The sequence below is a fragment of the Perissodus microlepis genome, chromosome 20 (genome assembly GCF_051167445.1).
Source record: "Perissodus microlepis isolate ML-2025 ecotype Zambia chromosome 20, ASM5116744v1, whole genome shotgun sequence".
Classification (NCBI taxonomy): Eukaryota; Metazoa; Chordata; class Actinopteri; order Cichliformes; family Cichlidae; genus Perissodus; species Perissodus microlepis.
This window is the reverse complement of record NC_140480.1, coordinates 34,508,086-34,535,911: the sequence shown is the minus strand read 5'-3', so window position 1 is coordinate 34,535,911 and position 27,826 is coordinate 34,508,086. Positions and strand designations below refer to the sequence as shown.

At 43.1% G+C, this 27,826-nt stretch overlaps 1 protein-coding gene across 7 annotated transcripts in view; it reads left to right on the top strand.

Annotated features, from left to right (window-relative positions):
* Positions 1 to 27,826, top strand: part of LOC146365038 (IQ motif and SEC7 domain-containing protein 1-like) — a 166,986-nt gene that overhangs the window by 52,057 nt on the left and 87,103 nt on the right. Inside the window, exon 1 of one of the 7 annotated variants that reach the window (XM_084916169.1) lies at positions 12,226 to 14,850. The exons of the other annotated variants lie outside the window; for them this stretch is intronic. Within the exon in view, the coding sequence (XP_084772295.1) occupies positions 14,714 to 14,850 (137 nt within the window). The 5' untranslated portion in view covers positions 12,226 to 14,713. Of the gene's footprint in view, positions 1 to 12,225; positions 14,851 to 27,826 lie in introns of those variants that run through there. 7 annotated transcript variants of the gene reach the window in all.

The window sequence follows — 27,826 nt, the reverse complement described above, 5'->3', positions numbered from 1 at the left end:
AACCCGAGGGAATACGTAATGTTTTATTGTTGTAATATAGTCATATTAGCATAATAGGCTTAAAAAAAATCTGTTTCCTGTGTAGAACCTTCTCATCACCTGATGATTATCCATGAAGCACTTTTATTTTAATAATATGTTTCTACACATGAAGTTTGACTTGAATGATGTGGTGACAATCATTGTGGGATGTTAAAAAAAGGATGTTAAATATAAATGAAATGAGTTTTGCAGGCTTAGATATTATTCTTCTGTACGATGGTTAGAACTTTATGGAAACTTGTCTTTCTTTGTTCTTCACCGTGAAAAATATCAGACTTTAAATCTTCATTTTGTCCAGTTAAACGTTACATTAGCTGCTTAGATTTTAGGATTTTAGCTCATCCATCTGAAAGACTGATGAGCTTCTTTGATGGTGAGGGGTCCATTGTCTGCCTGTCTGTCCCTCCACAGTTCATAAGAATAGCTGCTCCTCCCAGAGCGGCCAGATTTTAGTGAGACTTGCACACATTGATCTTCCAGCCTTCTCGATCTTCGGAGGACCTGGACAGTTTGAGAACAGAAAAAAACGCCCCAGCACAAAAAGCACATGACTGTCAATACACCATAGAAACACAAGGCAAGCAAAAGGGGTGGGTAAAGGTGAGAGAGAGCCGGTGTAGACAGCGCATCCGGCATGCAGCATGTCTGCGCTGGTCCAGTCGACCCGCCATCTGACCCGGGAGGGGACAAGCATCGAAGGCGTTTGGAGAGGGAGGGGGGATGAGTGTGTATCAGTGAATATGTATGTGTGTGTGTCCTGAGTTTAGCTGAAAGAGTGTCCTTCGCCCTGCCAGGCTAAGTAAACAGTCTTCCAGCTGACCTGGGTGGCCTTGCGTAGGATAGGGAGGAACAGTCTAAACACCGTCTGTTATCAGGGTGATGTTCAGCTCCAGCCTTGAGACCACAGCTGGTGCCGATATGGTAGCCGCATGAAATGATGGTGGTATTCCTTTAGTGCGAACAACTGCATGTCAATTTCACAGCCGATCTAGCAGTCCGACACTGGTCTCTCAATCTCCTGTTGGAGAGCCGTGAGCTTCTCCGAGATGTTATCCAATCTTCGCTCAGAGATCTTAGTCTGAGTGCTCACGGCAGCCTCAAGCTTCTCCAAGATCTTATCTGTGCTGCGTTCAACCCTGACTATCCAGAGTTGGGACCAGGAAGCAGAGTTGCAGTCTTACACGCCTCTCTGCAGCTTCTCTCCTCCTGCTACCCCCCCAAAACCCCATCTCCATAGAGACTGTGTCAGCTCCCAAACAGACAAAAAACAAACTAAAAACCAGCAAAAAATGACTTAAACATAAAAAACCACAAAGAAAGAACAATACAGTATCCACATCTGAACCAAAGAGTAAAACAGGATGATTAAATATTAGGTCTCTCTCCTCCAAGTCTCTGTTAGTACATGACTTAATAATTGATCAACAAATCGATTTACTCTGCCTTACAGAAACCTGGTTGCAGCAGGATGATCATGTAGTTTAAATGAATCAACACCCCCGAGTCATTCTAACTACCAGAAACCTCGAAGCACAGGCCGAGGGGGCGGTGTGGCAGCAATTTTTCACACCAGCCTATTAATCAACCAAAGACCCAGACAGACTTTTAATTCATTTGAAAGCCTGATGCTTAGCCTCGTCCACCCCAGCTGTAAAACTCAGAAACCAGTCTTACTTGTTATCATCTATCGTCCACCTGGGCCTTACACAGAGTTTCTGTCTGATTTCTCAGACTTTTTATCTGATTTAGTGCTCAGCTCAGATAAAATAATTATTGTGGCTAATTTTAACATCCATGTAGATGCTAAAAATGACAGCCTCAACATGGCATTTAATCTGTTATTAGACTCAATTGGCTTCTCATCACAGCACAGAAACAGCTTTAGTGAAGGTTACAAATGATCTTCTTATGGCCTCTGACAGTGGACTCATCTCTGTGCTTGTCCTGCTAGACCTCAGTGCAGCGTTCGATACTGTTGACCATAATATCCTATTAGAGCGATTAGAACATGCTGTAGGTATTACAGGTACTGCGCTGCAGTGGTTTGTATCATATCTATCTAATAGACTCCAATTTGTGCATGTAAATGGAGAGTCCTCTTCACACACTGAGGTTAATTACGGAGTTCCACAGGGTTCAGTGCTAGGACCAATTCTGTTTACATTATACATGCTTCCCTTAGGCAGCATCATTAGAAGACATAGCATACATTTACACTGCTATGCTGATGACACCCAGCTCTATCTGTCCATGAAGCCAGATAACACACACCAATGAGTTAAACTGCAGGAATGTCTTAAAGACATAAAGACCTGGATGGCCGCTAACTTTCTGCTTCTTAATTCAGATAAAACGGAGGTTATTGTACTCGGCCCTGAAAATCTTAGAAATATGGTATCTAACCAAAGGAGCTTGCAAAGAAAAGCGTCTGGACTTCTTTAAGTTGCTTGAAGACATTTCACCTCTCATCCGAGAAGCTTCTTCAGTTCTAAGGTCAAATGGCGGCGAGTCCCAGATTTAAACCCAGTGGGAGTATATGGGACTCTCCACCATTTGACCTTAGAACTGAAGAAGCTTCTCGGATGAGAGGTGAAATGTCTTCAAGCAACTTAAAGAAGTTTTCTTTGCAAGCTCCTTTGACTACGATGACCTGGATGACTGAGAACCTTCACAGACATATGGTATCTAACCAGATTCATACTCTGGATGGCATTACCTTGGCCTCCAGTAACGCTGTGAGGAACCTTAGAGTCATTTTTGACCAGGACATGTCCTTCAGTGCACATATTAAACAAATATGTAAGACTGCTTTCTTCCATTTGTGCAACATCTCTAAAGTTAGAAATATCCTGTCTCAGAGTGACGCTGAAAAACTAGTTCATGCATTTATTACTTCCAGGCTGGACGACTGTAATTCATTATTATCAGGAAGTCCTAAAAACTCCCTGAAAAGCCTTCAGATAATCCAAAATGCTGCAGCAAGAGTCCTGACAGGGACTAGAAAGAGAGAGCAGATTTCTCCTGTTTTGGCTTCCCTTCATTGGCTTCCTGTTAAATCCAGAATTCAAAATCCTGCTCCTCACATACAAGGTCTTAAATAATCAGGCCCCATCTTATCTTAATGACCTTGTAGTACCATATCACCCTATTAGAGCACTTCGCTCTCACACTGCAGGCTTACTTGTTGTTCCTAGAGTATTTAAAAGTCCACTCCCTTAGTTATGCTGCAATAGGTGTAGGCTGCCGGGGGATTCCCATGATGCATTAAGTATTTGTACTTTAGTCACCTTCTTCACTCACTATGTGCTAATAGACCTTGCGGCATTTTTTATTGTTATTATTAATCTCTGGCTCTCTTCCACAGCATGTCTTTGTCATATCTTCACCCACTGACCCTCACCCCAAGCAGATGGCCCCGCCCCTCTCTGAGCCGGGTTCTGTCGGAGGTTTCTTCCTGTTAAAAGGGAGTTTTTCCTTCCCACTGTCGCCAAAGTGCTTGCTCATAGGGGGTCATATGATTGTTGGGGGTTTTGTCTGTATTATGGTTGGGTCTTTACCTTACAATATAGCCTTGAGACTGTTGTGATTTGGCGCAATATAAATGAAAATGAATTGAATAGCTCTTAGCTCGTTGAGCTCTCCTGACTAAGTTGTTTGCTTTTCATGCTTCAGCTGTTGTTAGTTACAGCTGATCTGGTCCAAAGTACAAATAATAAAGGTGATAATTGTGAAACTGCTGTATGTGGCAGCCTGTTAAAACTGATAAAGTTGATTTTAACCGTGTTCTTCTCAAAACTTAACCAAGAAACAGCGATGCCTAAACTTGAGTAATTTTACATAGTAAATAATTACAAAACCTGTTATTAATTTTTTTATAAACCAATGCAATAATTTTAGAGCCTTTATTATGAATCTGTATTTTTGTTGTTGTTGAACAACACAGCAGGTTTAACATTAATGTGGCGTGCATGTGCAGTAGGCTTAGTTTCATTTTGTTCTCCTGCTTCGGTATCTCGCTTTGCCGTGTCGTCGTTTAAATGCAGTTCTACAGGCTAACAGAAGCTGTCCATGAGTTTGTTAAAAACTGTGTTTAGTTTGAATTTGTCAAGTTTCAGTAGCTCAAAGCTGAGTCTCAGTTGAAATGGCCATTAGCTACAAGCAACACCTTTTCAGCTTGGACTTTTTTTCATGCAGGTTGTTTGCAAAATATTGCTTCATACACTTTTTTAAAATCAGCTTGAGCCCTACAGGTTGATATTAACTTCTTTAGGAGCTGTAATTCTTTGTAGATTCATCCCAGCTCTCCAGTGATTTGTTGTTTTCTATTCATTTACACACCGGTGCTAAAACACACACACCAGCGTCCTGCACTAATAAGCACGGCCCATGCAGGGAACAAAGCCGGACATTAGCAATTAAACTGCTACGAAAAAAATCTTTTAACCACTAATAACAGCTCAGCCAGGAGATCATCGTACAGCCCAGTCTGACTCATTGACTGGCTGGGATCAATATCTCAGTATCACATATCTTTATTAAAATGTAAATGTCTCCAAATCTAACATGCACCAGTACCTTTCCACTGCTCTCCATTACACTCGTCCCATCACTTTACACAGCCATGTGTACCATATCAGAGACTTAGTGGATGCTGAGTAACATTTTTTTGTTTTAAATATCTCTAAGTGTGTCTGCGTACCATCATTCATATCTTAATCTTTTGCGTGGTGCTGATGTCGTGATCGGTCCTCGCTCGTTGCTCGTTTCATTTCTGCTGAGTTGTCTGGATGCGACCTCGTCAGCGGCTCTCGTCTGTTTCCGCTGCAGCTCGTTACCACACGTCACCTTGCATCTGCAGACAGACGGCCTGGCTCTGCTGGTCTCTGTGGTGATTATATAAGTACTTTCCTGCATACAGGACGGCAGATGAGTCATGTTGTAAAGTCAGAGGTGTATGCATAGGGAAGCGGAGCCGCAGTCATCAACATTGCGTGGTAATCTAGTTTGGCATGGAGTCATTTAATCGTTAAATTTCTGTTTGTCACTGCTGCTGTCGCCCACTTTCAGTTTGTTTAATCTTACATAAACAGGTTAAACACACAGAGAAGAGAAATAACTGAAAGGGAATGCACACTGTGGCCTACTTACAAACTCAACAAAACTTAGATGCAATACGCAAACATGTTGAACTGCCTTGCATCAGATTTGGCAGTGACTCATGTTAATGCTTCTATTAATGTTCTAATATACAGTTTTAATCAATCTGGATACGCAATTATAGAAATTATTCTAGAAATATTTCCAACACATATAGGGCCTTGGGGGCGGGCACGTTGGATGGTCTGTGTATTCAAACCCACCTCTGGCGCTGGTGCCCTGCCCTCAATTTTAAATGCATATAGACACTGAGGGTTTTCGGGAGGAGCCGTGCTGCTCTCTGGCAGGAAGCACCATGCCCTCCTGTGTTTTAAATGCACTTTAGAACAGCACGCAGCAACACTACATATGAGCGGGTGGAGGGAGGTTTGGGGTCTTCACTCACCCCCGTTCTGTTAACGGGGTCCGCTTTCCTCCACCCCAGAGAGAAGGGTTACATCTCCTGGGTCCGGGTACGGTTTGCCCCTCTGGGGGCGGGGGTACCTGGACCTGGGATATAGCGTATGTGTGGGGAGTGTGACTGTCTGTGCAGTGTCTATTTGTGTCTGTCTCCATGTCGGGTGAGTGCCGAGTATTTGGTTGTGTATATGGGGGTGGGAATGCACGTTTGTGTCTGCGTGCGCCTGTTCGTCTGTGTCTATATGTCAGGTTGGGTCTTAGACTCCACCTCTCTGGGAACATCTCAGGCTCTCCAAGGTATGGAGGCCCTACTCCCCTCACCACACTCCCTGTCGGTGGCTGATGCCCTCAGACGTTGGTGTGTTGGTGGTCCTTGTCGTCTGGGGCTGGGCGCTCATGTATGTACCGACTCACTCCTGGTGGCCGATTGGCGGGGCCTGGCGCCTGTGGCCTGGCTGGGCCCCTTCTGGGGGCTGGGGTGCCCTCTGGCCTCTGGGCCTGAGGCTCGGTCCTCTCTGGCACAGCTGGCTGCCAGCAGAGCCCACGGGCACGTCACTGCAACCCCGTCTGGCCTCTGCTCCGTGGCTGCTGGGTGACCTCTCATTTGGGGCTCTCCTCAACTCTTCCCAGGAGGGTGGCACGGTTGCCCCGTTGGTGGTCCTCCTTGGGTCCTCGTACTCTGAGGCCTCTGGATGTCTGGGGCCTGGATCTCCTCCTTACCTGCTTCATGCCCTGGGGGACGGGGCTATGGCTCCCCACACTCCCTAGCAGATCGTCACATGGAGAAACCTTTTGAATTCAAGCGTGCTGATGCACACAGGTGTGCACACAGGTGTACACACGGGTGTACACAGACACAAACTACACCTTTCTTGGCTGCTACCTCAAAGCACATTGTGTGCTGTTGATCTTGCGTGCTGCACAATAACATGTAATATTTAGCATCTACTGTTATCTGCTGTTAGCTAGTTTATTGTGATGGTGTTGTTTTTATTATGTTGCTCTTTCTTGTTTGTTTTCTCTTCTGTTTTTTTTTATCTCCGTACAGGTGATCCAGGTGTTTTGTTTGTTTTTCTTTTTTTTCTTCCCCCTTTCTCACCGTCTCTTCTCTCCTCTATTTTTCTCTCTCTCCCTCTCTTTCTTTCATTCTTCCTCCCTGTCCTTTCCCCCAGTCATGTCTGTCCCGTCTGAAACAACCGAAAATCAAATCAAATAAATACATAATTATAATTAAAGTCAATCAAATGGACCAATGGACCAATATGGCAAGGCCATGATGATCCACTTGGTAAAGTAAATCCACTTGGCACCTTTCTTGGCCTTCAGACAACAATTCTGATGGCTAAAGATCCAAACGGGACAGGCAAAAATCTTTCAGTTTAGTGTTTTAGCTGTGGATCCCGGGTTTCTCACAGAATAAGTATAAAAAGTACTGCGCTCAGCGGATCACCGTGCAGCCCGCGCTAACTTGCTAACAGAGATTTGCCGCGTTAATGCTGTTATGGTGTTAACGTCATTTTAACGAGATTAACGCTGACAGCACTAATAAAAAGTAAAACAAACTCTGATATCCTGACAAACTGGCAACTTACTGTAATTCACAAATTCAGCTTCTAACAACGACTTTATCGCCCTTAAACGAGTCTAACACTGAAGCAGCCATTTTGTCGAGGTACGTGCACCCACGGTACCAAAGATGTTTGTTTCACATCACAGGACTCGTCAGCAGCACCTGTTGGTGAGTCCTGAAAACAACAAAACCCGTCCAGACCTGTTGTACCGGCCCTCATCTGTAAGAACATTAATTCATTAAAAAGAGAGAACATCAATGTGAAATCATAAAGTCTTAAATGGGACAAAGTAAAAATCTGTTACTGTTACTGAATATAAGGTTTTACATAGAAAACGTGCTCAGTGTTCCCCTGATGAACGGCATATGTTCAAACAATAGTCACACTCGTTCCGCACTTTATCTGGAGTCGCCGCTGTTGTTGTTACGCTGCCGACCGGCAACCGCCTGAAACTCACGAATCCCGTTTACGAAACAGTCCGTGTTAGAAGGAGGAGACCTCTGCGACCCGCGGACGGCTGTGGAATTTAGACACAGTGGCAAAGAATGAATCTTTGTGGTACAGAGTAGTTTTGTGATACATAAATGTTCACATAATGTGAAAACCTTACTGAACCCTGAGTAAGCAGCCTGCGTATGAAGACGGGGCCGACCGTCAGCAGCTGCTCCTCGCCTCTGCTTCTTTACTCAGTGAAGTGTTGGCTCTAAATTCATCTGCATGATGAAGCACCATTGGAAATGAAACTGGGGTCATTTATTCTTTTTTCTTTTATCATGTAGTTTGTGACAGTTTGCTGGCAGCTTTAGTGTCCTTCATATTTGTTTCTCTTTATGTTTATCTTAAATCTGTAGATATGATCTGTTTTAGCAGGTAGGAGTCACTCAGTGTAACCCTCCGACATCAGCTGTGCAGTTAGCCTTAGATCTAAATTTACCAGACACTTTATTAGGTACACTGATTAACTGACGTTACTGCAGATATCTAATCAACCAATCAGACGACCTGCTGAAGTTTAAACTGAGTAAATGGTAAATAGATGAATTCTTATCTGCTTTTAAACAACTCGCCTCATTCACACACTTTTGCTTTTCCTACGTAACATTTACACACGGTTTGCTGCGTTGGGTTTAGTTTCTTGCCTGCAGACTGGAGCAGACAGGGATCAAACCACAAACCCTGCTCTACCACCTGAGCCGCAGACACCAAATCCAATCAGAATGAGGAAGAAGAAAAGTGACTGAAGTGACTCTGAATGTATTTTAGAAACTGATGACCTGCTGGGAGTCTGTACAGAAACATCGACGTGGTCCGAAAGATCAAAATAAAAAATGAAAGTGAAAGATTAAGACAGCTTTGATTACATTAAGACTAGCAACATGTAATTAATGATCTATCTGGTGATTGTAGTCTTTACATATAGAAAGATTTCTAGTATTGTTACCATCAGAATTGCATGTTTTGCATAAAGCAACAAGTTTGTTCCAGAAATCGGTCGGTCGCTGTGACACCAGCTTTGTTTTGACCTTTTCTTGTTACTTCAACATTCACTGGCTTGTGAACCATCTCATTTATACACATCCTATAAAATCGGTCTGCTAATCAGTCCTCTAGCAGGAGTTTTTGTTTGTTTGTTCTATCTAACTGATTTAATTAGTGCACCTCTTAATTAGGCTGAATAAGGCGGGTTTACAAGGCCCAGAGAAGAGTTAAGATCAGAAATCACCTTAAATGTGTCCCCTGCACCTGCTGAGTGCTGCACATAATTACAGTAGAGCTACAGTGCAATGATACACGACATGAACACAAATGGACTTTTTTATTATTTCAACAATAACAGATGTGAGAGAGAAATAAAATCAGCAATAAAAATCAATAGCCTAAATATTTAGTGAGTCCACAGATGGACTGTGAGTAGCTGTGAGTGTTGCTCTGCAGGTACAGTGGGAAATTTAGAGGAGGACGGAAAAGCCTACACACAGACTTCCTCACACATTTACATGGGTGATGCTGCTGGCACCGTCTGTTTCAATTCTGCAAACTAAATTTTTTAAAACGTCTCAATTGAAGGCTCCTTTTTGGGATTGGAGCACCAGTATGACCGTGGAGGGAGAACAGTCTCTGGGACTCAAATAGCGAGGATGGAAGGAAGTGTAATTTAGTAGAATGTAAAGCTGGAAAGCTTCCCATCTCTCCCCCGTATCCCAATGTTTTCGTTTGATTTCCTCACCAGTGTTTTCCTCCGTAGCTTTGTCTCAGACTCGGGCTACTCAGCCTCTCCACTGCTAACATTAGTTTGCTTCACTGCTCGGGTCGTCGCTCCTCGTCCCTCTGTTGGTTGAGAACCTTTCATCAGTTGTCGTCGGCGCTCATAGAAATTATCTTGCTTTAATGCAAAACTTTACTCACAGCTTCTAATCAACATCAGAATTTCTGACCCTACGGTAGTCACAGTTCCTTCATAGTTGTCCTGTAGGAATGATCACCTGGGGTGAGATTTGGAGTAAAACTAATGAATGAAGCGATTTGCGGTGACGTGACATATTCATGTAAAATTGGTTGTAACTTGTCTAATTTAATACAGTTGGAAAAACACATTACTTCCACTCCTGAGTAATCAACTCGAGGAGGTCAAATCAAAACTTTCCAAAACTTTGAAGAAGTTTGTTTAGATTAAAGGTTTTTTCCTTTAAAAAAAAAAAATCCAGCCCATTTTTCTTTGTAGTAAGAGTTTCTCATCCTTCACATCCCAAACAAGCTGCTGTGTTGATGTCAGCTCATTCTCTCAGAGGAGATTCTTAATCTCTCAGGTTGGACTTTCTGGTTAAGTAAAGGCTAAAAAGCGTAGAACAGTTTCAGTCCTTCAGATACACATTTTATAGCATCAAAGAGCAATCAGACCAATAATCAGCAGAGGAAACATCGAGACAAAACCCATATTGGAGAAAATTGTATTTATTTTGTTGAACATTAATTTTAATCACAAGCCAGCTTTGCTACAACCAGGTGGTATAAGCGATGGATGAAGCTACTCTGAAGTCCTGTTTTGATGCTTTGAGTCATGAGTCGATCAAACGCAGGACGTGACTGTGAAAGCACGCACTCACTGACCAACATTTGTAGATTGGACTCAGTGTTTTATTCATCATGAACCAGGAACTGAGACCATAAACTCAGCAAGTGAGACAGAAGTCAAGTCTGGGGCTGTTTCCCTGTAGCCGTTGTTGCAGCCGCAGGTTTCGCCCCCTGGTGGCTATTAACAGTATCACTAGTTTAGGAGCTTTTCAGCTCCAGCAGCTGCGTCCGTCTTTTATACTCTCCGTGGTCGTCTTCACATCAGCTCGGATTTGTTTGCTGCTGTTAATTCAGTTAATGTTGAAGTTCCACAAGCCGGCTGGTCTCGTGATGCTAATCAGTTTATCTATGGATTGTTTTAGCTTTATGGCAGGTAATGAGTGCTACAGGCTACCATACAAGAGTCAGTGTAACCTGCTGCCATGGAGACGAACCAGACGTTTGGCTGGCAGGTCCTCATCCTGAGAGGACGTCATTAGCTTCATTCAGGGTCGTTCTGGTGCTCGACAAGCGGTTAGATGAACAGACACACACAGGGGCTTCCCTGTCGATCGCCCTCACTCCCCGCCTCTCTCTCCTTGTGCTGCTGCTTCTTGCCCTTCCTCCTCCTCCTCCTCCTCCTCTTTCTCACTGTTTTGTTTGGTTTCCAGTCATTTTCTTCTCGATGATCTCTCTTTCTGCTTGTCTCATTATGTAAATATACAGATAGTCATCCTTCAGTCTGTTGACTTTATTCTTATGTAAATTATTTAAAAAAGAGATCGACCTTGGATGATATACAATATATTAAAAAAGTATGAAATAAAAAAAGAACTGAAAACTGGAAATGATGAGAATGTAAGTGATGATGATGTCGAAGGTGGTGATGATTGTTTCTGTGCAGTTATTAACAACTGTGATGATGTCTCGACAACGACTATTGCAATGGTCGGTAATGATGAGGATGACGGTGGTGAATGATGAAGATTAAGATTAAAAACCCTTATGATTCTAAAGATGCTCCATGAATCTGTCTTATTCTTGTGGGGTTTTTGTGTGATGTTCAAACAGGAAGTGCACGCGACACATTAATCACGTTAATTGACACCTTCGTCATCTTATCACGTGCAGATCTACACAAACACAGTCAAATCAAAGTGCTTTGTTAATTATTTATTCATCAATCACAGCGTCTTATTAACCGTTTTTCATTTTCCAGGTAATTTCTTGGACACTTTTGATTTTCTTTAAAGCAATGTTTTTATATGTTTATATGTTTCATTTTTAGTTGTCAGTTTTAGACGTAAATGAATCCAAAAAGAATGTAAAATTTGCAGAAGGTGCACAAAGTGGCGCCCATCTCATATCAACACAACCCTGATATACTCTGAGTTTGGGGCTGTCTGTTGGCATCTTTCTTCTTCTCTACTATGAACTTATTAAATTGCTGCTTTACTTAATTCTATCGAATCACAAACTAAATGAACACAGATTATTTAGTTGGTTATTTCAGAATATCTGGGCTCTGCCTGATGGGGTCATTTAGCTCCTTCAGGGGGCGCCTAAGAGCCACTACACCTCCACATCAGAAGGAGCCCGCTCAGGTGGTGCAGGTATGACCGGGATGTCTTCTATGTGAGTTGTTTTGGGAATGTCCAACCAGGAGGATGCCCCAAAGATGATCCATGACATGCTGTAGAGATCTGTGGACTGGGCTGGGAACAGCTCAGAGTGTGACTAAACATCTTTAGACTGTTTCCATTTGCAGTGATCTATATTTGGGGGGTAACGCTCTGTTCTCGGATCCCGTGGCTCCTCTACAGTCATGCTGTGAAAGCATCAGGCAGCAGAAAAACCACAGAACAGCACACACTAGTCATCAATGACAACAGATATGACATCGATTCAGCCATGAAAAGAGCAGCGGTGCAGGGTTGCAGAGTGGCTTGCAGAGGCACCATAGCTGTGGGCATGTTACTGCACTCCTCTTATATAAAGAAAGTTATCCTGATTAGTTCCTGTTGTAGAGCGACTTTATGGCTATCTTTGGCAGAGGAGACACGGATGCATCACAATGACTTCTTGGTAGAATAAATTCAGTCTGTAAAGTTCTGAATCGATTTTGCCAAAAACAACATCAACACTACTGGAATGTCTATAATAGAAAGAAGTGATAATAGCATTTAAGCCTTAAATCATGATCATTATCTCGTATGAGAAAAGAGCTCCGAGTGCCAGTCATGGCTCTGAGGGTCAAGGGGAGGTGAACTGAGCCTGCAAGTGAGAGCTAATTCAATTAAAGTCTTAGTGAGAGAGAAAAGGAGGAGGTAGCAGGAGGTGAATCAGGAGGGTGGGCAGAGAGAAGCAGATCGAACTCGTTCACGCTTTAGGAGGAGCACATCAGCACTTTTTTCTCTCAATCTCTGGATCAAATTGGATTTTCAACAACCTCACTGGAGTTTGTTCCTGTTGAGTCGTTAAAACCTGCTGAGGGCAGAAGCAGCAAGTCCTGAATTCTGAAAGTACGACGAAGGGAAGGCGGTCACCTTCAGACCGCAGCCGGCCCTGCGCTTACTGCTCGAGCTCTTTATGTGACTAAAATTGACATCTTTTATGACCGTTTCTACTTCCCGACTGATCCTGCTGACTCATCCTGCCAACGCACACTCATTCCTAATGAGCTGATCAGTGACTCAGAAGTGTGACAGTGCAGACAGAGGACTGCAGGAGATGAACGAGTGATATTTGTACTTTTCTGGGCACACTCCTTGTGGCCTCACGTATCTTTCAGTGACTTTAAACTGAATGAATTTTAATAGATGGTTCACCTGCTAACGATGCAGCTAATCTGTAGCCCGCAGCTAATCATGATGGACAGACGAGTGGGAGATGGGTAATAAATAGTCTGATTTGGTGCTTTGTGTACTCAGGTTTTTGCCTTTCGGGGACTTTGACTAAATTTCAACAGCCAAACAAGGTTTGTGCAAAATATCTGCTAGCAAAGTAGCTAATCTGTAGCCACAAGCTGCAGCTTCCCACAAGGATTAAATCTTCCTGCCTGTTAGCTTACAGCAACTTACCAGGCCTCTGCAGTGAGAGCTGTCTGCAGAGACTGTGGCTGATTCTTCTTGTTTTCTTGTCCCAGAATCAGTCAACTACATGCCAGCTGGGGCAGTTAGCAATGCAGGTCAATAGTTCCTGTCTGCCTTCGTGTTAAGCGACATGCTTTTGTCAGCTCGAGCCTCTCTGAACCCTTATTGACTGAGCAGATACACGAGCACATGTGCAAATGTTTGAAATCAGACAGCACTGAGTTTGAAGGCTGATGACAACCTACTGGATCCCCGTCAATGCTGAGTTTGCAGGCCAGCTTTAGCCATAGACGTTAATATTACTGACTGGGCAGCTAATATAACTCGCTGTATATTATTTCCATTTCACAATAATTCTGCAAGTGTCTTTATTAATCGTGAAGTTGGTTCTTTTATCTCACCAGCAGCTAAAATCCCACAAGTGTTAATGACACCATCATATATGACAACAAAAAGCTCTACCCAGCTCTGCTTTAAAAGAGTCCAATGATTAACCGATTATCAGGTGTTTCTCTAGATACAAGTTCAAGTTCAGCTCTTTGACACTGATCTAAATAAATAGGTCACACTACAAACATAGAGACTCACTGGTGGAGTCCTGAGTGATAAAGTCAAGCAACAGAAAAAATAAAATTTGAGAAACCCAGGCTGATTGTAATTCTGATTAAAATCATTCTAATCATTCTAGCAGTGCTGCAGGAGAACTAACTTATTTTCCAATGGAAACTTTGTCACATTTGTTCGGAACACTCAAAAAATACACCTCAGCTTCACTTTCTGAGTCACCGCCTTCATTAGAGTCTCGCTGACTTACTGTCTGCCGATCTGACTGACAAACTGACTCTCACAGCGAGCTTTTGGCAGATAAGACGGCATTCATCAACAGAAAGACGTGACACCGGCTGGAAAAACACCTGGCACCCCTGCCCGCGCCTCCCTCTCCAAGGGCACGCAGCAGGGAAACAGATCCGTGTGCACCGCCAATCAGCACCTCCAGGGAAACCATGGAAACCGCTGGATGTAAACTCATTTCCTCTGTGCACAGCCTCCAGGAAAACCATTCCTTATAGGAGCGTTGTCCCCTGACCTGCAGCTTCTTTAGGAAGTGGAACTTGAAAGGAAATAATCCACAATCACTGTTTTAGAGAAAATCAGTTTAACAGGTAAATATCTGCCTTTTTCAACAACAGCTGGTTGTTTCGTCAGATGATTGTTGATGAGTGACAGGTGCGATGAGACTGCAGCCGCCATGCTGGAGTGAAACAGGAGGATTTGAGAGGAAGGTCACGGTGGGAAAGATGAAAAGTCTCCAACATGGAGACAGAGCAGTTATGTGTGTGTGTGTGTGTGTGTGTGTGTGTGTGTGGCACTAACACCTGACATGGAGATGACAGGTTAGTGATGTCATCACAAGGATTTTGGGGAAACAGAAGGCAGGTGAATCAACAGCTCACTGGGATGTTCAGCGTGCAGGCCGTCTGCGACCTTTGCCCTCTGTTCTGCCTGCGCTCCTCCGGGACTTGGACACCTCTCCGCAGGTAGGAGGACCATCTGGCTGACCTTTGAACCCTGAGTTCATTATTTATGACCTGAGACCCTCCTGTGACCTTGCATCTTTTCCCTGCCCCCACCTTCTCTGCCTCTTCCTCCTTGCTGCTGTTTTCTTCAGTTCCGACCTCAGATCCAGACGGATGCTGCGGCCTTCACTGATTTTTGGGGGGTAAATTACATTTCTGTGAAAAGTTGACCTCCCTTTAACTTTTCTGGTGAAAAAGATTTAAAACACATTGAAGTTAAAAAGTAATCTATTACATAGAAACATTCATCTATCCATTCACTTCCGCTTATCCTTTTCAGGGTCTTGGGGGGTGCTGGAGCCAATCCCAGCTGTCATAGGGCGAGAGGCGGGGTCCACCCTGGACAGGTCGCCAGTCTGTCGCAGGGCTTACATAGAAACATGATCTGGGTATTTGTAGTCTTCATATGACATCATATCATAGTAGAAGTGGCAAAACGAGCTTCCTTCCTCTGCCCTGGTTCACTAAAATATCCCAGGATGTGTTTTAATAAATAAACTGTGCAGGTGTTTGGATCAAACAACAAAAGTCTGTAAAATCCGACTGACACAGAATATCTTGTTTCTCTTTGAACACATCTTCTAATTTCATTACTTGATGCATCTTCTGCTGCTGTTTCCTCCTCACGTCTGCAGTGCTAGACTCTGAGCTACAAGCATAATGCATGAATAAAGGAATTGCTTGTGTAGCTTAGGGATGGGGATTGGGTTGTAGCGTAAAGAAGTATGAGGCGGAGAAAGTAGAAATGAGAGACAAGGGCATGAGCAGACAGAAAATGAACAAAGGCACGGGTGTGTAACAGATGGAAAGGAAAAAACTGAAGAGACGATCAGATAAGAAGGAGCAGGAGGACTTCAGAAGGTAAAGGTGGAAAGACAGGACAAAGTGGAGGGAAGCACGGAGCTGCATACGGCTGGAACAGAGACACACCCCCGTGACCCCCGAATTGATAAACAATCAAGAAACTGAACCGATGGATGCTTCAACTGATCATTTGAGGTTTTAAAAGGTCAGGACTAGACTTTGTATTTTATTCTAAGCTTACATTAGTGAGTAAGGTGTTAATCATATATTGTGCAGATGCTGCCTGTGGCTGATGCTGCACAAGACTGGCTGGAAAGAAAAGAGGAGTTGCAGAAAATACAGGACAGAAGGGAAAAAGAGTGAGGACACGGGAAAGAAAGGGAAGGTGACACAGATTTAGCAAGGACGGGAGGAGCAAACAGGATAAAGGTCTACAGCGAAGGAGGGGAGGAGATGTGTGAGAAACAGGTGAAAATAAAGCAAAGGAGCAGGTAGAAGAAGACAAGCCGTTTGTTTTTTAGCTTTTTTTCTCAGCTGTCTGCGCTGCAGATGGAGCCGAGCAGTTTCCTGGTGAAGAGGCCGCAGCATTTCCAGTCTGCAGTCACATCACTGAGGCTTACAGCCCCAAACTCAGCCACACCTGTCACCCAGGCGCTCTGCACGAGTCTGTTCAGAAGCATGCATGCTAATTCTGCCTGCCGCATACATCTTCAGTGATCACGTGGCCATGATGCACGCATCAATTTGGAGCCCTTACCCACTCGTATGCCTGAATGTGTGTGTGTGTGTGCTGTGGGGTGTGACAGTGGGCGAAATGTGGAATTGTGAATCTGCCAGCTGCTCCGCCGTGAGCTGCAAAATATGCAAGAGGTGTGTAAACAGAGAGAGAGAGGACGAGTAAATGAGAGAAAGATGTGTGTGTGTGTGTGTATTGATATCTTTGTGGGGACTAAAGATGGGAAATTTGCTATAGTTTGAAGGCATTTTTGAGACTGAAAATGTGTTTTTTAATGTCAGGGTTACAGTTCGGTTATGGTTAGGATTAGGGGCTAAGGAAAGCATTATGTCAATTAGGTGTCCCCACAAGATATGAATACCCTGTGTGTGTGTGTGTGTGTGTGTGTGTGTGTGTCAGGAGCAGGGAGCGGTCAGATGAGTGCACACGCTGCTGGGACCAAAGGAATATTGCTTTGTGTGTCTGCAAGAATGGCTGAGTACACATGAATGTGACTGACAGGCTGAGTGTGTGCAGCAGAGAGTGAAAACACACACACATTCACATGCAAGCAGACACGTGGAGGAGAGGCTGTCAAGAAAGCAACCATGCATCTCCATGGAGGATACACCCAGAGAGAGGGGCGAGAGAGGCAGGCAGAGAGCGGGCAGAGAAGGAGAGCGAGGTGGAAAGCAAAGGAGGACAGAGGTTAAAAGAAAAGGCGGAGAGACAGAAGGGAGGAAAGGAGGGAGGGTTAGGCAAGCACAGGAGGAGGAGGAGTTGGGGGAGTGGCTGGGTGAGAGAGGTAGACAAAGCAAAGAGGGGAGGTGAGAGAGGAGAGAGAGGGAAAAGGGGTGAGGGAAGAAAGGAGTAAAGGCAGGGCAGGCTCAGGAAATAAAGCAGAAGAAGAAGGAGGAGGAGGAGACAGTGCACGCAAGTGATAGGCAGAGGTGTATGTCTGGAGGTGTGTGTGTGTATGTGTGTGTTATTCTCTCCAGTGTAAATGAATGGAAGGCGTCTCCATTGTCTTCACAACGGTAAGAAGCTCTGCTGCTGCTGCTGCATCTGGCTGCTAATAATAGGAGTGTGCGTGCGTGCGTGTGTTTGTGTGTGTGTGTGTGTGTGCGTGTGTGTGCGTGTGTGTGTGTTCATTAGTGGTTTTATTGTTTGGGATAAAAAAAGCAAGTCATCATAGAAATCATTCACATGACTGATTTATTGGCTTGAGGCTGGTTTAAGATCAGGTTATGGTGAGTTTGGAGTGTGTGAGGATCACTAAATTTTGGGAATGAGGACGTTTTGTGGAACGAGAGGACAGTCGTCACTTTGGAAAGACCTTCAGATGTGCTGTTTGGGGGTAACTTGCACTGTGCTCGCACTGGTTTGCTTTTTGATTAATTTCAGGTTTAATCGGGAAGACCGACTGTAGTGAGAGACAGCAAAGATCAGTACAAAAACCTGAAACTTCACTAACTTGATGAAGGACGTAGGAGAAGGTGAAGGATGTCTGTGTGAAGCAAAGAGGAAACCTTATGTTTGAGGCAAACAGCTTCAGCTTTGACTGAAGCTTCGTCTCACTGAGCTCTGTGCTTGCTTGATGGCAGCCAACCACAGCGAACCATCCTCTGATATTTGTGGGTGGAAAACAGGCATTAATTAGCATTTTCTTTGAACCCGTTTTCTATCTGCACCATAATTACCAAGCCGACGATAACACACAAATATAAGCCTCAAGGCTGCAGAGCTGTATGCAATACTAACATCCTGAGAAAGACCAGTCTCAGAAACTAAGCTGGCTAACTTTTAATCCTCCATCCAGAATAAGGCCACATGTTGTCCTTGAAATCAGCACTTTAAGGCTGCTTGAAGCTGGAAGTGCTGCTTTGTGTCAGGACCAGTCAGGCAGTAGATGGTGGCAGTGTTATTTTCATGATTTTCTCCATCGGGGACAAGTTGGTTGCTACTACATTAAAATGCTTAATACAGAGCTAGCAGGTTAGCCATTTAAGAGCTTATAAAGTGACGAGCGACCAGTAAGGAACCACGTTAGTCCACATCATCATGTGTCACAGCGGGCACGAACCCCTCGCGGCGTCCAGTTTAATGAGACGACGTGGCGATGTTCACTCATGTAAGTATTATCATAATGTGAGCTTACAGAGTGAAGTAAGGGAAAGATTTGGGTGAGAAGGATCGTTTTTGATGGAGGTTAAGATTACGATAAGATTTCAACTGAATCTAAGGTTAAAAACTCGTTGGGGGTCAGACTAATTTTACTTTATTGTCAGGCTGTGTAAGAGTCATGTTGGAAATAGGTGGAGGTTGAGCTTAGGTCTAGGTCTGGTTGTGAAAAGCTGAAGGAAACTCTAAGTTTCACGTGAGATAACAGACTTAAAGTTAGTTGTTTAGAGAGTGTGACTTCGTTCTTTTGCTGTGAAAGTTAGATGGGCAGTCCTAGGAGGTCCACTGGATCTTCCTGATTCTCCTCTGGTCCTCACTGGTCCCTTTGTCACTCCTCTGCTCCTCCTCTCTCTCGTTTCTTGTGGTTGCTTTATCTCTCCATTAAAAGTGATACCCACCCGACTAACTCACCTGTGTTGCAGCCGGCTGTGCACCCCTCAAGGAAACAAAAAGGACAAATATTAGGGTCAGAGTAACCTTAGATGAGTTAAGGTAACCCTACACTTATATGAGACATTCTATAAAACAGTTAAATTTCAGTCTCCAACAAAGGAAAACGTGCTTTTTTTGATTTAACATTTTTGAAGTTTCAGAACTTTTTAAATGAGATTGTTTTGTTCTCTGATTGGTGAGAGCTGAGACAACAATTCAAAGAAATGTTCTGATTACCTGGGGTTAGACGTGCTGTTGGGGTTATGATCACGGGTGGTGCAGCTTAGACTCATTCTCGTGTCCATTCTGAACATTTGCCAATGATTAAAGGTTACATGTGCGTCAGACTTCTCGTGTTTTGTTTTCATCTCTGCAGAGATCACCAGAGGAAATGATTCAGATTCTTCTTGGATTTGGTTTTACAACAGTTGCTTTTCCCGAACCCACCTCTGTTATTTAGCCACATGCTAAGTGTGCTGTTATCTCTGACCACATACAGGATTTTTCCCTATTTTTTCCCACCTAATCGCAGGCTTTAGTTCACTGACTGTTCCCTCTAATGTTCCCTCTAATGTTCCCTCTAATGTTTCATGTGTCTGAGCGAGCACACCAACTCCCTGAGCATCCCTTGGACCACTGTGAGCAACAGCAGACGTGTGCACTGTGGTCACGCCAGCATCTAATCCATCCAAGTTACATGGTTTATTAAAGTAATCAAATTACAGCATTTACATTTATGTTAGACGACTTTTAATTAACTGCTTTAGTCCACTTACAATGAAAATTTTAAAAGAATCTTGTTCATGACCTTTGTAGTATGTTAACACTTCCCATATGGAAAAGATATATATAAATCTTATAAAGTTTGCATCTGTCTTGTGTGAAACTTGTATGAAAAGCATACAAGTGTGAAAACAGATATAAGATCCCTTGAAAAATTAAAACAACATATGAAAGTAATGAGAAAGTGGCCACTTTCATGAGTAAATCATATAAGCCTGATATGATAAACTATATGAAGCAAGCCAAATCTGATGCAAGTCATTTATAAGTTTTTCTATTTATTTTCCATATGGGTATTGGAAGTAAAAATAACTTGAACTCCAATTTTGAAAACACAACTTTCGTCCTTTCTTTTTTTATTATTATTATTATTTTTTTTATAAAGCTCTGATTTGTATTATGAGTCTGTGAGCTGGGAGAGTCCTGAAACTCTCTGTCTGCAAAATACAGTAAATAATGACCAATGTTGGGCAATTAATTATATAGTTACTTCTTCAAAAAAGTAACTGAGTTTTGCAAACAACAAAGTGTTTTGCAGCTGTTTACCTAAAAATGCAGCCAAGGCGTTTTTTTAAATAAACATTTCAAACTATTTACAGAACAATCAGCTGTTCTGCATCAAATCTGATGCCACACAAATTATTTGTGCCACTCCAAAAAATAATTTCTGTCCACTATGAGATGAAGGAGAACAACAGCCTGATACCTGCAGGCCTGACAGCAGCAGATGTATCACTGCTGTAACACCTGTAACATTCAGCAGTCGCCTCATTGTTCTGACACACACAACAAAACTATTGACCACACTACACACTAACTACACACTAACTACACACTAACTACACACTAACTACACAAGATTTGTGCTAAACGTCGCAAATCTCTCACATCCCAAACACACCGTCACTCCTAAAACTTCCCCCTCCCTAAACAACTAAATGCCATGTTGCCATATCATTTTTTGATTGGTCGACATGGTACATTTTTCCACCAATAGGAAAGGGCGGGGTGTTTTGGTGTTGTTTTTGCTCACAGGCTTTCGAGCTTTTTCTTCCTGCAGTAAATATAAACAACGACAGTATTCAGGAAGAAAACCAAACATTGCAGATATTTTTATCATAACTCTGGTTTTACGTGGCCGATCAACACAATTTAAAAACTGGTATAAAGTCCAAACTTTTCCCGTCAGTTGTTCCGTCTGTCCTGCTCACATATCCAATGGTTGTACACGTTGTCATTAACGTGGCTTCACTCCACATCAGCCGCTTTGCTCGCTAAACCGGCACATAAGGACGCTGTCATAGCCTGTCAGCGACGTTGATTAGCTGCGTATATACGAATGTGAATCGCATCATTGGCTGGACTGTGGGATAAGGTGGCATCACTCTAATCCCATATGGGAGCAGCCAGTCACTCACTGACTAACACTCACTGACTAACAGAATTGTTGAAGTTTTAATTTTAATTTAAATTCAGGTTCATGCGCACGCGCGCAGCTTAGAGGGAACATTGGCGACTGGGTGGAACGATTGTGGTTTTGATCCGAATTCTTACAATTTCACGGAGTATTCTCATTTTCTGTGAAATGACCCATATCTCTCATTAAGATGATTACTGTCATTGATCTGTGGGATAGAAATCACACTGTGTTGCTGTTCTGGAGATTATAAGTGTAGACGTGATCAGAAGAGTGTTTAGACTGAGGTTAGAGTGTCGCTATGACAGGCGGCTGCTGAGGAGTGCATTTTTATCTATCACGGTCCTTAGAAGTAGAGTGATCCCCCCCCCACCCCTCCCCCCACCCTTATCAAGCAGACTCGTGTGGAGCAGCTGAATAAATTTGCAACTCGTTTTGAATCAAACATGAATTCGTGTTAAATACTGCAAACGCAGGAGCGCAGCAGCTCTGCTCCCTTGTCCTATTCAGCTGAGGAAGATTGTACTGAGCTGCAGCTGCTGGGAGGCGACCAGCAACACCAGCACACTGAAGCAACTGGGGCATAAAAGAGCCATTTGCCTGTTCCAGCATCCTGCATCTTTTATGCTTTCTCAAGATGTTTTCAATGGCGCTCAGACAAAGAGGGAGAAATGACGAGGCTGGAGTTAGCTTGGGCTGAGGCTGGATTGCTAACCAGACAGAGCAGTGACTGCCCAGAGGCCCAGGACCCCGAGGAGCCGCTCAAGACTCACAGCAGTTATTTGAAATTGGAGCCACCGAGGAACAATTTAACAGTGACAGGTCCCGTTTCCATTTTGTTTCCTCTGTGTCAAATAACAAACACAGAGAAAACATCACGATAGCTGTGAATTCATCTGGAAGTATTTTGAAAGCAAGACATGAAAAAGTCGTCCTCGGTTAAAGAATGAGTGACGTGATTTCCCAAATTAGTCTGTGACTTCATGAAAAGATTCCTTTTAAGCAGCGTAGGCAGGACGCTCCAACAGTTCGTCTGACCTACTTCAGGTGTGTTGGAGTCGAATCATCACACGGCTCAAATAACTGAAGCAAAGCAGGCAGCGGGCCTGGTGTCCCCACATGGCTGATGTGAGTCTGCATCATCCAGGGGTTGGAATCACATTTCATTCTCGTCAGAGAACCGGCATGCTGTCAGAAAAAGCATCAAGATGAAAAAAGACAGATGAGTTAAGGCAGACTCCACACTGGGTTTTCTTAACTCACTAAAAATAGTCCACAAACATATTCCACCCAGCAGCAGCGTCTGGAGATTCGCGTGAGGTCAGCGAACGCATCGTGATCTTATTGTTCTCGTTGTTTTCACATCTTCTGAAAGCCCACAGATGTATCGTGCTAGCTGTTCTGGGATAAGTGTTTTTGTTTTTATAACCCTCCCTACAGCGCCCCCCAGTGTGAACGCTGGTATCATTATTCTTTTCATATATTATGAAACCACATTTATGGCATCATAAACAAAATGCTCTGAAAAACAGGGGCCATTCCCAGCCCGAATCACTGTGAGTCAACTTAAGTGTGTCTGATTGTGTCTGCATGATCGGTCTGTTAGCATCCACAGACTAAAGGCCAGGATCCCTAAATGTGGCAAACAGAGCTCACATCTGGTTCCTGTTACAGGTAAACACAGGGACACTCGTTTCATTTCAGCGTCAGTTGCAAAAAATAATACATGCATTTGTGTGCCATTAGACATAGGCACAATTAGCAGAAAACTGTGTGTCACAAATGTTACTACGTTTGTGCATTTGATTGAAATAACTCCCAGAAGCAGAGTCGCAAAGGTCAGAGTGCCCACCTCTCACGCCTCTCATCTTCCAACCGCGCTTTTTTTCTAATTACTGACTGTAACTTTATTGTAACATCAGAAGGTTGTGAATAACTCGGATCAAACCCTTTTACAGCTGTCTGACAAGTTTGACGAAGTTTTCTCGACTTCCTGGATTCTGTTGTTGGGTACGCTGGTTTTCGTTAGCTTGGAAGTGCTCCCGCCATTTTTCTGTTTAGCTTTCATTGCAGGAGGGCCTTTGCAGTAAACCACTGGAAAGTCAATCAGTTTGCCTTTTGCAGCTATGGAAGTCATTATTACCATTCAGTAGATTAATCAGTCATGACTGTAACCAATAGTTTTTGCAGCAGTGCTAAGCACAGGTAGTTTGGGTAGATTTCAGGCAAGTTTCACAAGTGCTTATTATTCAGAATTCCATCAACAGCATTGTTATATCAAGAGATACTTCATTATCTCAGAGGTGACTGAAACTATCACAGTTTGGCCGCTCGGAGGCTTCAGGAACTGCAGTGGGTTAGAGTCTGAAACAGCCACAGCTTCAGATAACAGGATGAGCAAAATATGTGATTTTTGAGTGATATGTGAACTGATTTAGCTAAACAAACGCCTTCAAATAAAGTTTCGTCCATGCGTTTTGTTCCTGCAGTTCTTCTCTGTAGGTTTTCCATTTGAGTTTTGAAAGAGAAAGTTCAATGAAAAATAATTGCATGGAAACAACTTGAAGAAATAACTGTACAGAAATGGAAGCAATCGTTGTTTTCAGCCCTGCATTTGTTATACAGGCGGGGAAAAGCTTATGCATTATATTTTCATGCTTTGGTTCTTGAAAAAATGTCGTGTTTTTTTGAGAAAGTCAAATATAGCTGCCACAGATGGACAGCAGATAACTGTGATTTCATTTTAAGCTCCAGTGTGGATTCCAGAGATTTGTATTTTTAACTTATTGACAAATGTTACGCTAGGATCTAAGTACAGATCCAGTCAAAGATCTGTCTGTGCTGATTTGCAGTGTAATATTCATTGCTGAGCAGACGTGGCTCACATGGGAGATGTAGTTCAGCACAGGTTTGAATTCATGGAAAACTGCACTGAAAACCAGCAGAAGTCAATATAGAAAGTCAATTTCATCAGTGTTTGCTCCCCATTTATTTTCCTGCTGCACAGTATACCCTCAGCACATCTGAAGAAAAATTGTAAATAGAATGAAAAATTCATAACTTGACCTATTTACCCAGCAGCTCACCTAAAAAACAATAAAAACACAACCGCGTCTCAGCTCAGATGTCCACATATCACAACTTAAACTACAGAGGAGAGTTCACAGCACAAACACCAAACTGTCGTCTCCATTTCCACCACATGCTTTGTTTTATTTCCTTATTCCTTTCTTCTCGAGGCTGAATTGATGGGCTGGTGTTGGTGTTGTTTCCTGCCTTGCAGCCCAAAGTATAGTTGATATTGGCCGTTTAGCATTTCATTTCTTTTAATTTAGAAGTGGAGGCTGCAGAACAAAAGTAAGTTGTTCCCATCAGGGCTATGGTGAAGTGAATTGAAGTGTTATGGCACTCGAGTGCACAGCCGCTCAATTATTTAGTGAGCAGGCTGAGATCTTTGCTAGCCTCTTTAGCAGCTAGCAGTGCAGCCAGGAGGGGGTTTGGTGGCGAAAGCAGAGACAGAGGAGCTTTAATAAAAAAAAAAATGGTATGTGGCGTTGACGACGTTTCTTTTCAGTGTTCAGTGCAATTCTTGATAATGTGTTTTGTTTTAAAAGTTTCTCTCTGAAGCTGCACTAGCAGTAAATAATGTCCTTAACCATGTGTCCTGTGTTCAGCGTGTCATACTTTATGCTGGGGGAGAATTGTGAACATGCTAACGTCTGCCACTTCTGCTGTTAAACTGCAGCACATATTGTTTGTCACTGCTGGGTTCTGCCTTTGGCTGGATAGCCATGCTGCTAACCTTTGCTGCTGCCAAGGCCAAATGACTCCATGACCATGATATGCACGATTAGCTTTTGTTGCTAATAAATGATGCCTAATATTGTGTAGTTTCCTCTTGTGCTGCCAGATCTGGCACCGGGATACTGGCTGCACATCCTTTGGTTCAGTTAAAGTCAGCTAATTAATGCTACATAGAAAAACCAATAAAACCAGTTACCCATATTATTAGCCTGGTTCTGTGAGTGATGGCGTTAGTGGAGGTGAAGCCTAGCAGATGTACTGTATGGGGATTGACTTGCTTTTGGAGCTAGCCTCAAGTGGTCATTGGAGGAACTGCAGGAACTTCATGTTGCTGGTTGTGCTCAGCTGATTGGGCAAATAAGACAAAGCTCTGATCTCTTTGTTGTGTTCCTCAAACTGTTCCCAAGCAGTTTCTATGATGCGTGAGGGGAACTGGGAGCGACGTTGGCATTGGTGGGGTGTATTCCTGTTCTGTTTTGGTTTGTGGTGCATGTCTGGAAGGACTCAAGGTGAACTGGTAAATTATAAAAAGATGAGGTTTTTGTTGTTGTTGTGCCTGTTTAATAGCATTGAGTTCTGTTATGTGCGCAAATAAAACTGGACAACCATCTGAAGTCATTTCTTTGCCAGTGGAGGTTTTAAACTCATATTTTGTATTTCAAATATAAAATATGAGTAACTGTATTCCGTTACAGTTACCGTTTTAAAAGGTGGTATTCAGATTACAGTTACTTTGTTCAAATAAAGGGATTACACGGCGGTCTTTTCCTGTTTCATATGTTCGGCTATGCCCTCTCTATTTTTGGTAATTCCACACCAGTGGAAACCCAAACAAAACGCGCATTAAGAGGCTCTAATGCCTGTGTCTCAATCTCGCGTCTCATAATGATGCAAAGAAATATTTTTAAAAATTATTATTCAAAAAATTATTTAACATGAAAGCAACAGGCAGAGTGTTACAGGCATCGCCCTAAAGCATGCAGCCTGATGGGCAGTGTAGTCCGTGCTGCAGGGAGGATGGGCTGTCATACCCGTGATGTGTCTGTGAGCGAGGAGGGAGAAAAAGGAAAAGTACGAGCTGTCACGGAGCAGAAACGGGAGCTGGAAGCATGTAAATATAATAATAACCACTGCAGCCAAGAAGAGAGCCTGACGAGCCCAGCTGTAAGTAAGCTGTTAAGACTCGACTGTACGCTGTGTTCGTGTTTTCCTCTGAAACAATAAGCTCTGTTGCAGCAGCCTTTCAACGCCTCTCTCTGTCTCTCGCAAGCAAAGTTGACCCAGACAACAAAGTAAAGCTAGTTTTCAGCTACGAGCCCGACACGAACCCGACGTATCAGCCAGAGGTCCCTTTACTACGGTTCGGAGCCGCAGACCTGTTTTATATACGAATAGTTTTCTATACGAGATCTCTGCAAAAAGTGCAGCCTTACCTAATGTCCACCTACTGTTACTCATTTATATTAAGATTTTAACATGTAGTAACCTTCAGTAATAGTAATAAATCAGAAAAGAAATTTACATAAAAGATTTAATGTAATAATGTAATAAATCACACAGCAATAGTAGATTCATGTGGTTGTAAAAAGCTTGATAATATATTAAGTATTAAATATTCAGAATTAGGGCTGGGCGATATATCGAGTTTTTTAAAAATATCGATATATTTTTATACGAGATATAAGATGTGACAATATCCTTTATATCGATATATCTATGTTACGTTATAATTATAATTGTGGAGCCACAAGTTTGCCTCTGTTTCGTCCACTTTTGTCTTTAGCAACGTTACTCGGCCTCGCCTCTCCTTCACTGAACACAACTCCCCCTCCTCCCCCATCGCGTCACCTGCAGGCAGTGACAAGATGGACACGGCAAATCTCCGTTAGCGAGTTACTGCGCATCGCCCCGTGCGTGGGGCTGGACGGCGTCAACGTGTTAACGAGCTAACCACGCTAACGCCATGCAGCCCAGAGGTGCTGCACGGCCTAAAATCCTTTCATTCTCTCAAAAGTTGACAGCGCGCCTTATGGATGAATTCTGGTTGTGCTTGATGACCGCGAACCGATTTTATGTGGTACACGGCGCTCAGCAATCTGTCAAAAAATGTTTTAGTTCGACTTTGCTAAGCTACGGAGCTGCAGCGCTTGATGGCTTGTTGGAGCATTACGGCTACCGAGGAGCCTCGCGGAGTGATACGTGCTGTGCTTCAACGTAATGTTACCGTACTGTGTGTATAAGGACCATAAATGGCACCTGTAAGAGACACGGTTACAAAGAGGATTTCAAACTCCAGGCTGTCAGTCACGCAGTAGAAGTTAAGAGCAGAGCAGCTGTGAAATCTTTGTTATTATGCTCAGCGTCTGTTAGTTTACATTTTGACTGCACAGTTGTGAGCTCTTTGTTATGCACAAAAACAACAGTTTTCTTTTATTTATGGAGCATTATTGTTTAATAAATGCTCATAATTTATTTTTGAGTAATTTTTTCATGTGCATCTACGTTGTATGTTAATAAAAGTGCCTGTGTGACATCTGGGACACAGCTGTGACTAAGAGCTCTCTGTTTGTTCTTACTTTATGGCTTAAAAAAATATCGAGATATGAATTTTGGGTCATATCGCCCAGTCCTATTCAGAATACGTTAGTCTGATTGAGTAACGTAACGGAATACGTTACAAAATACATTTTGGGGCATGTAATCTGTAATCTGTAGTGGAATACGTTTGAAAAGTAACCTCCCCAACACTGATTACATAGGACCGCTGCTTTGAGTGGAGCCATTATGTCAGTTTTTATTTC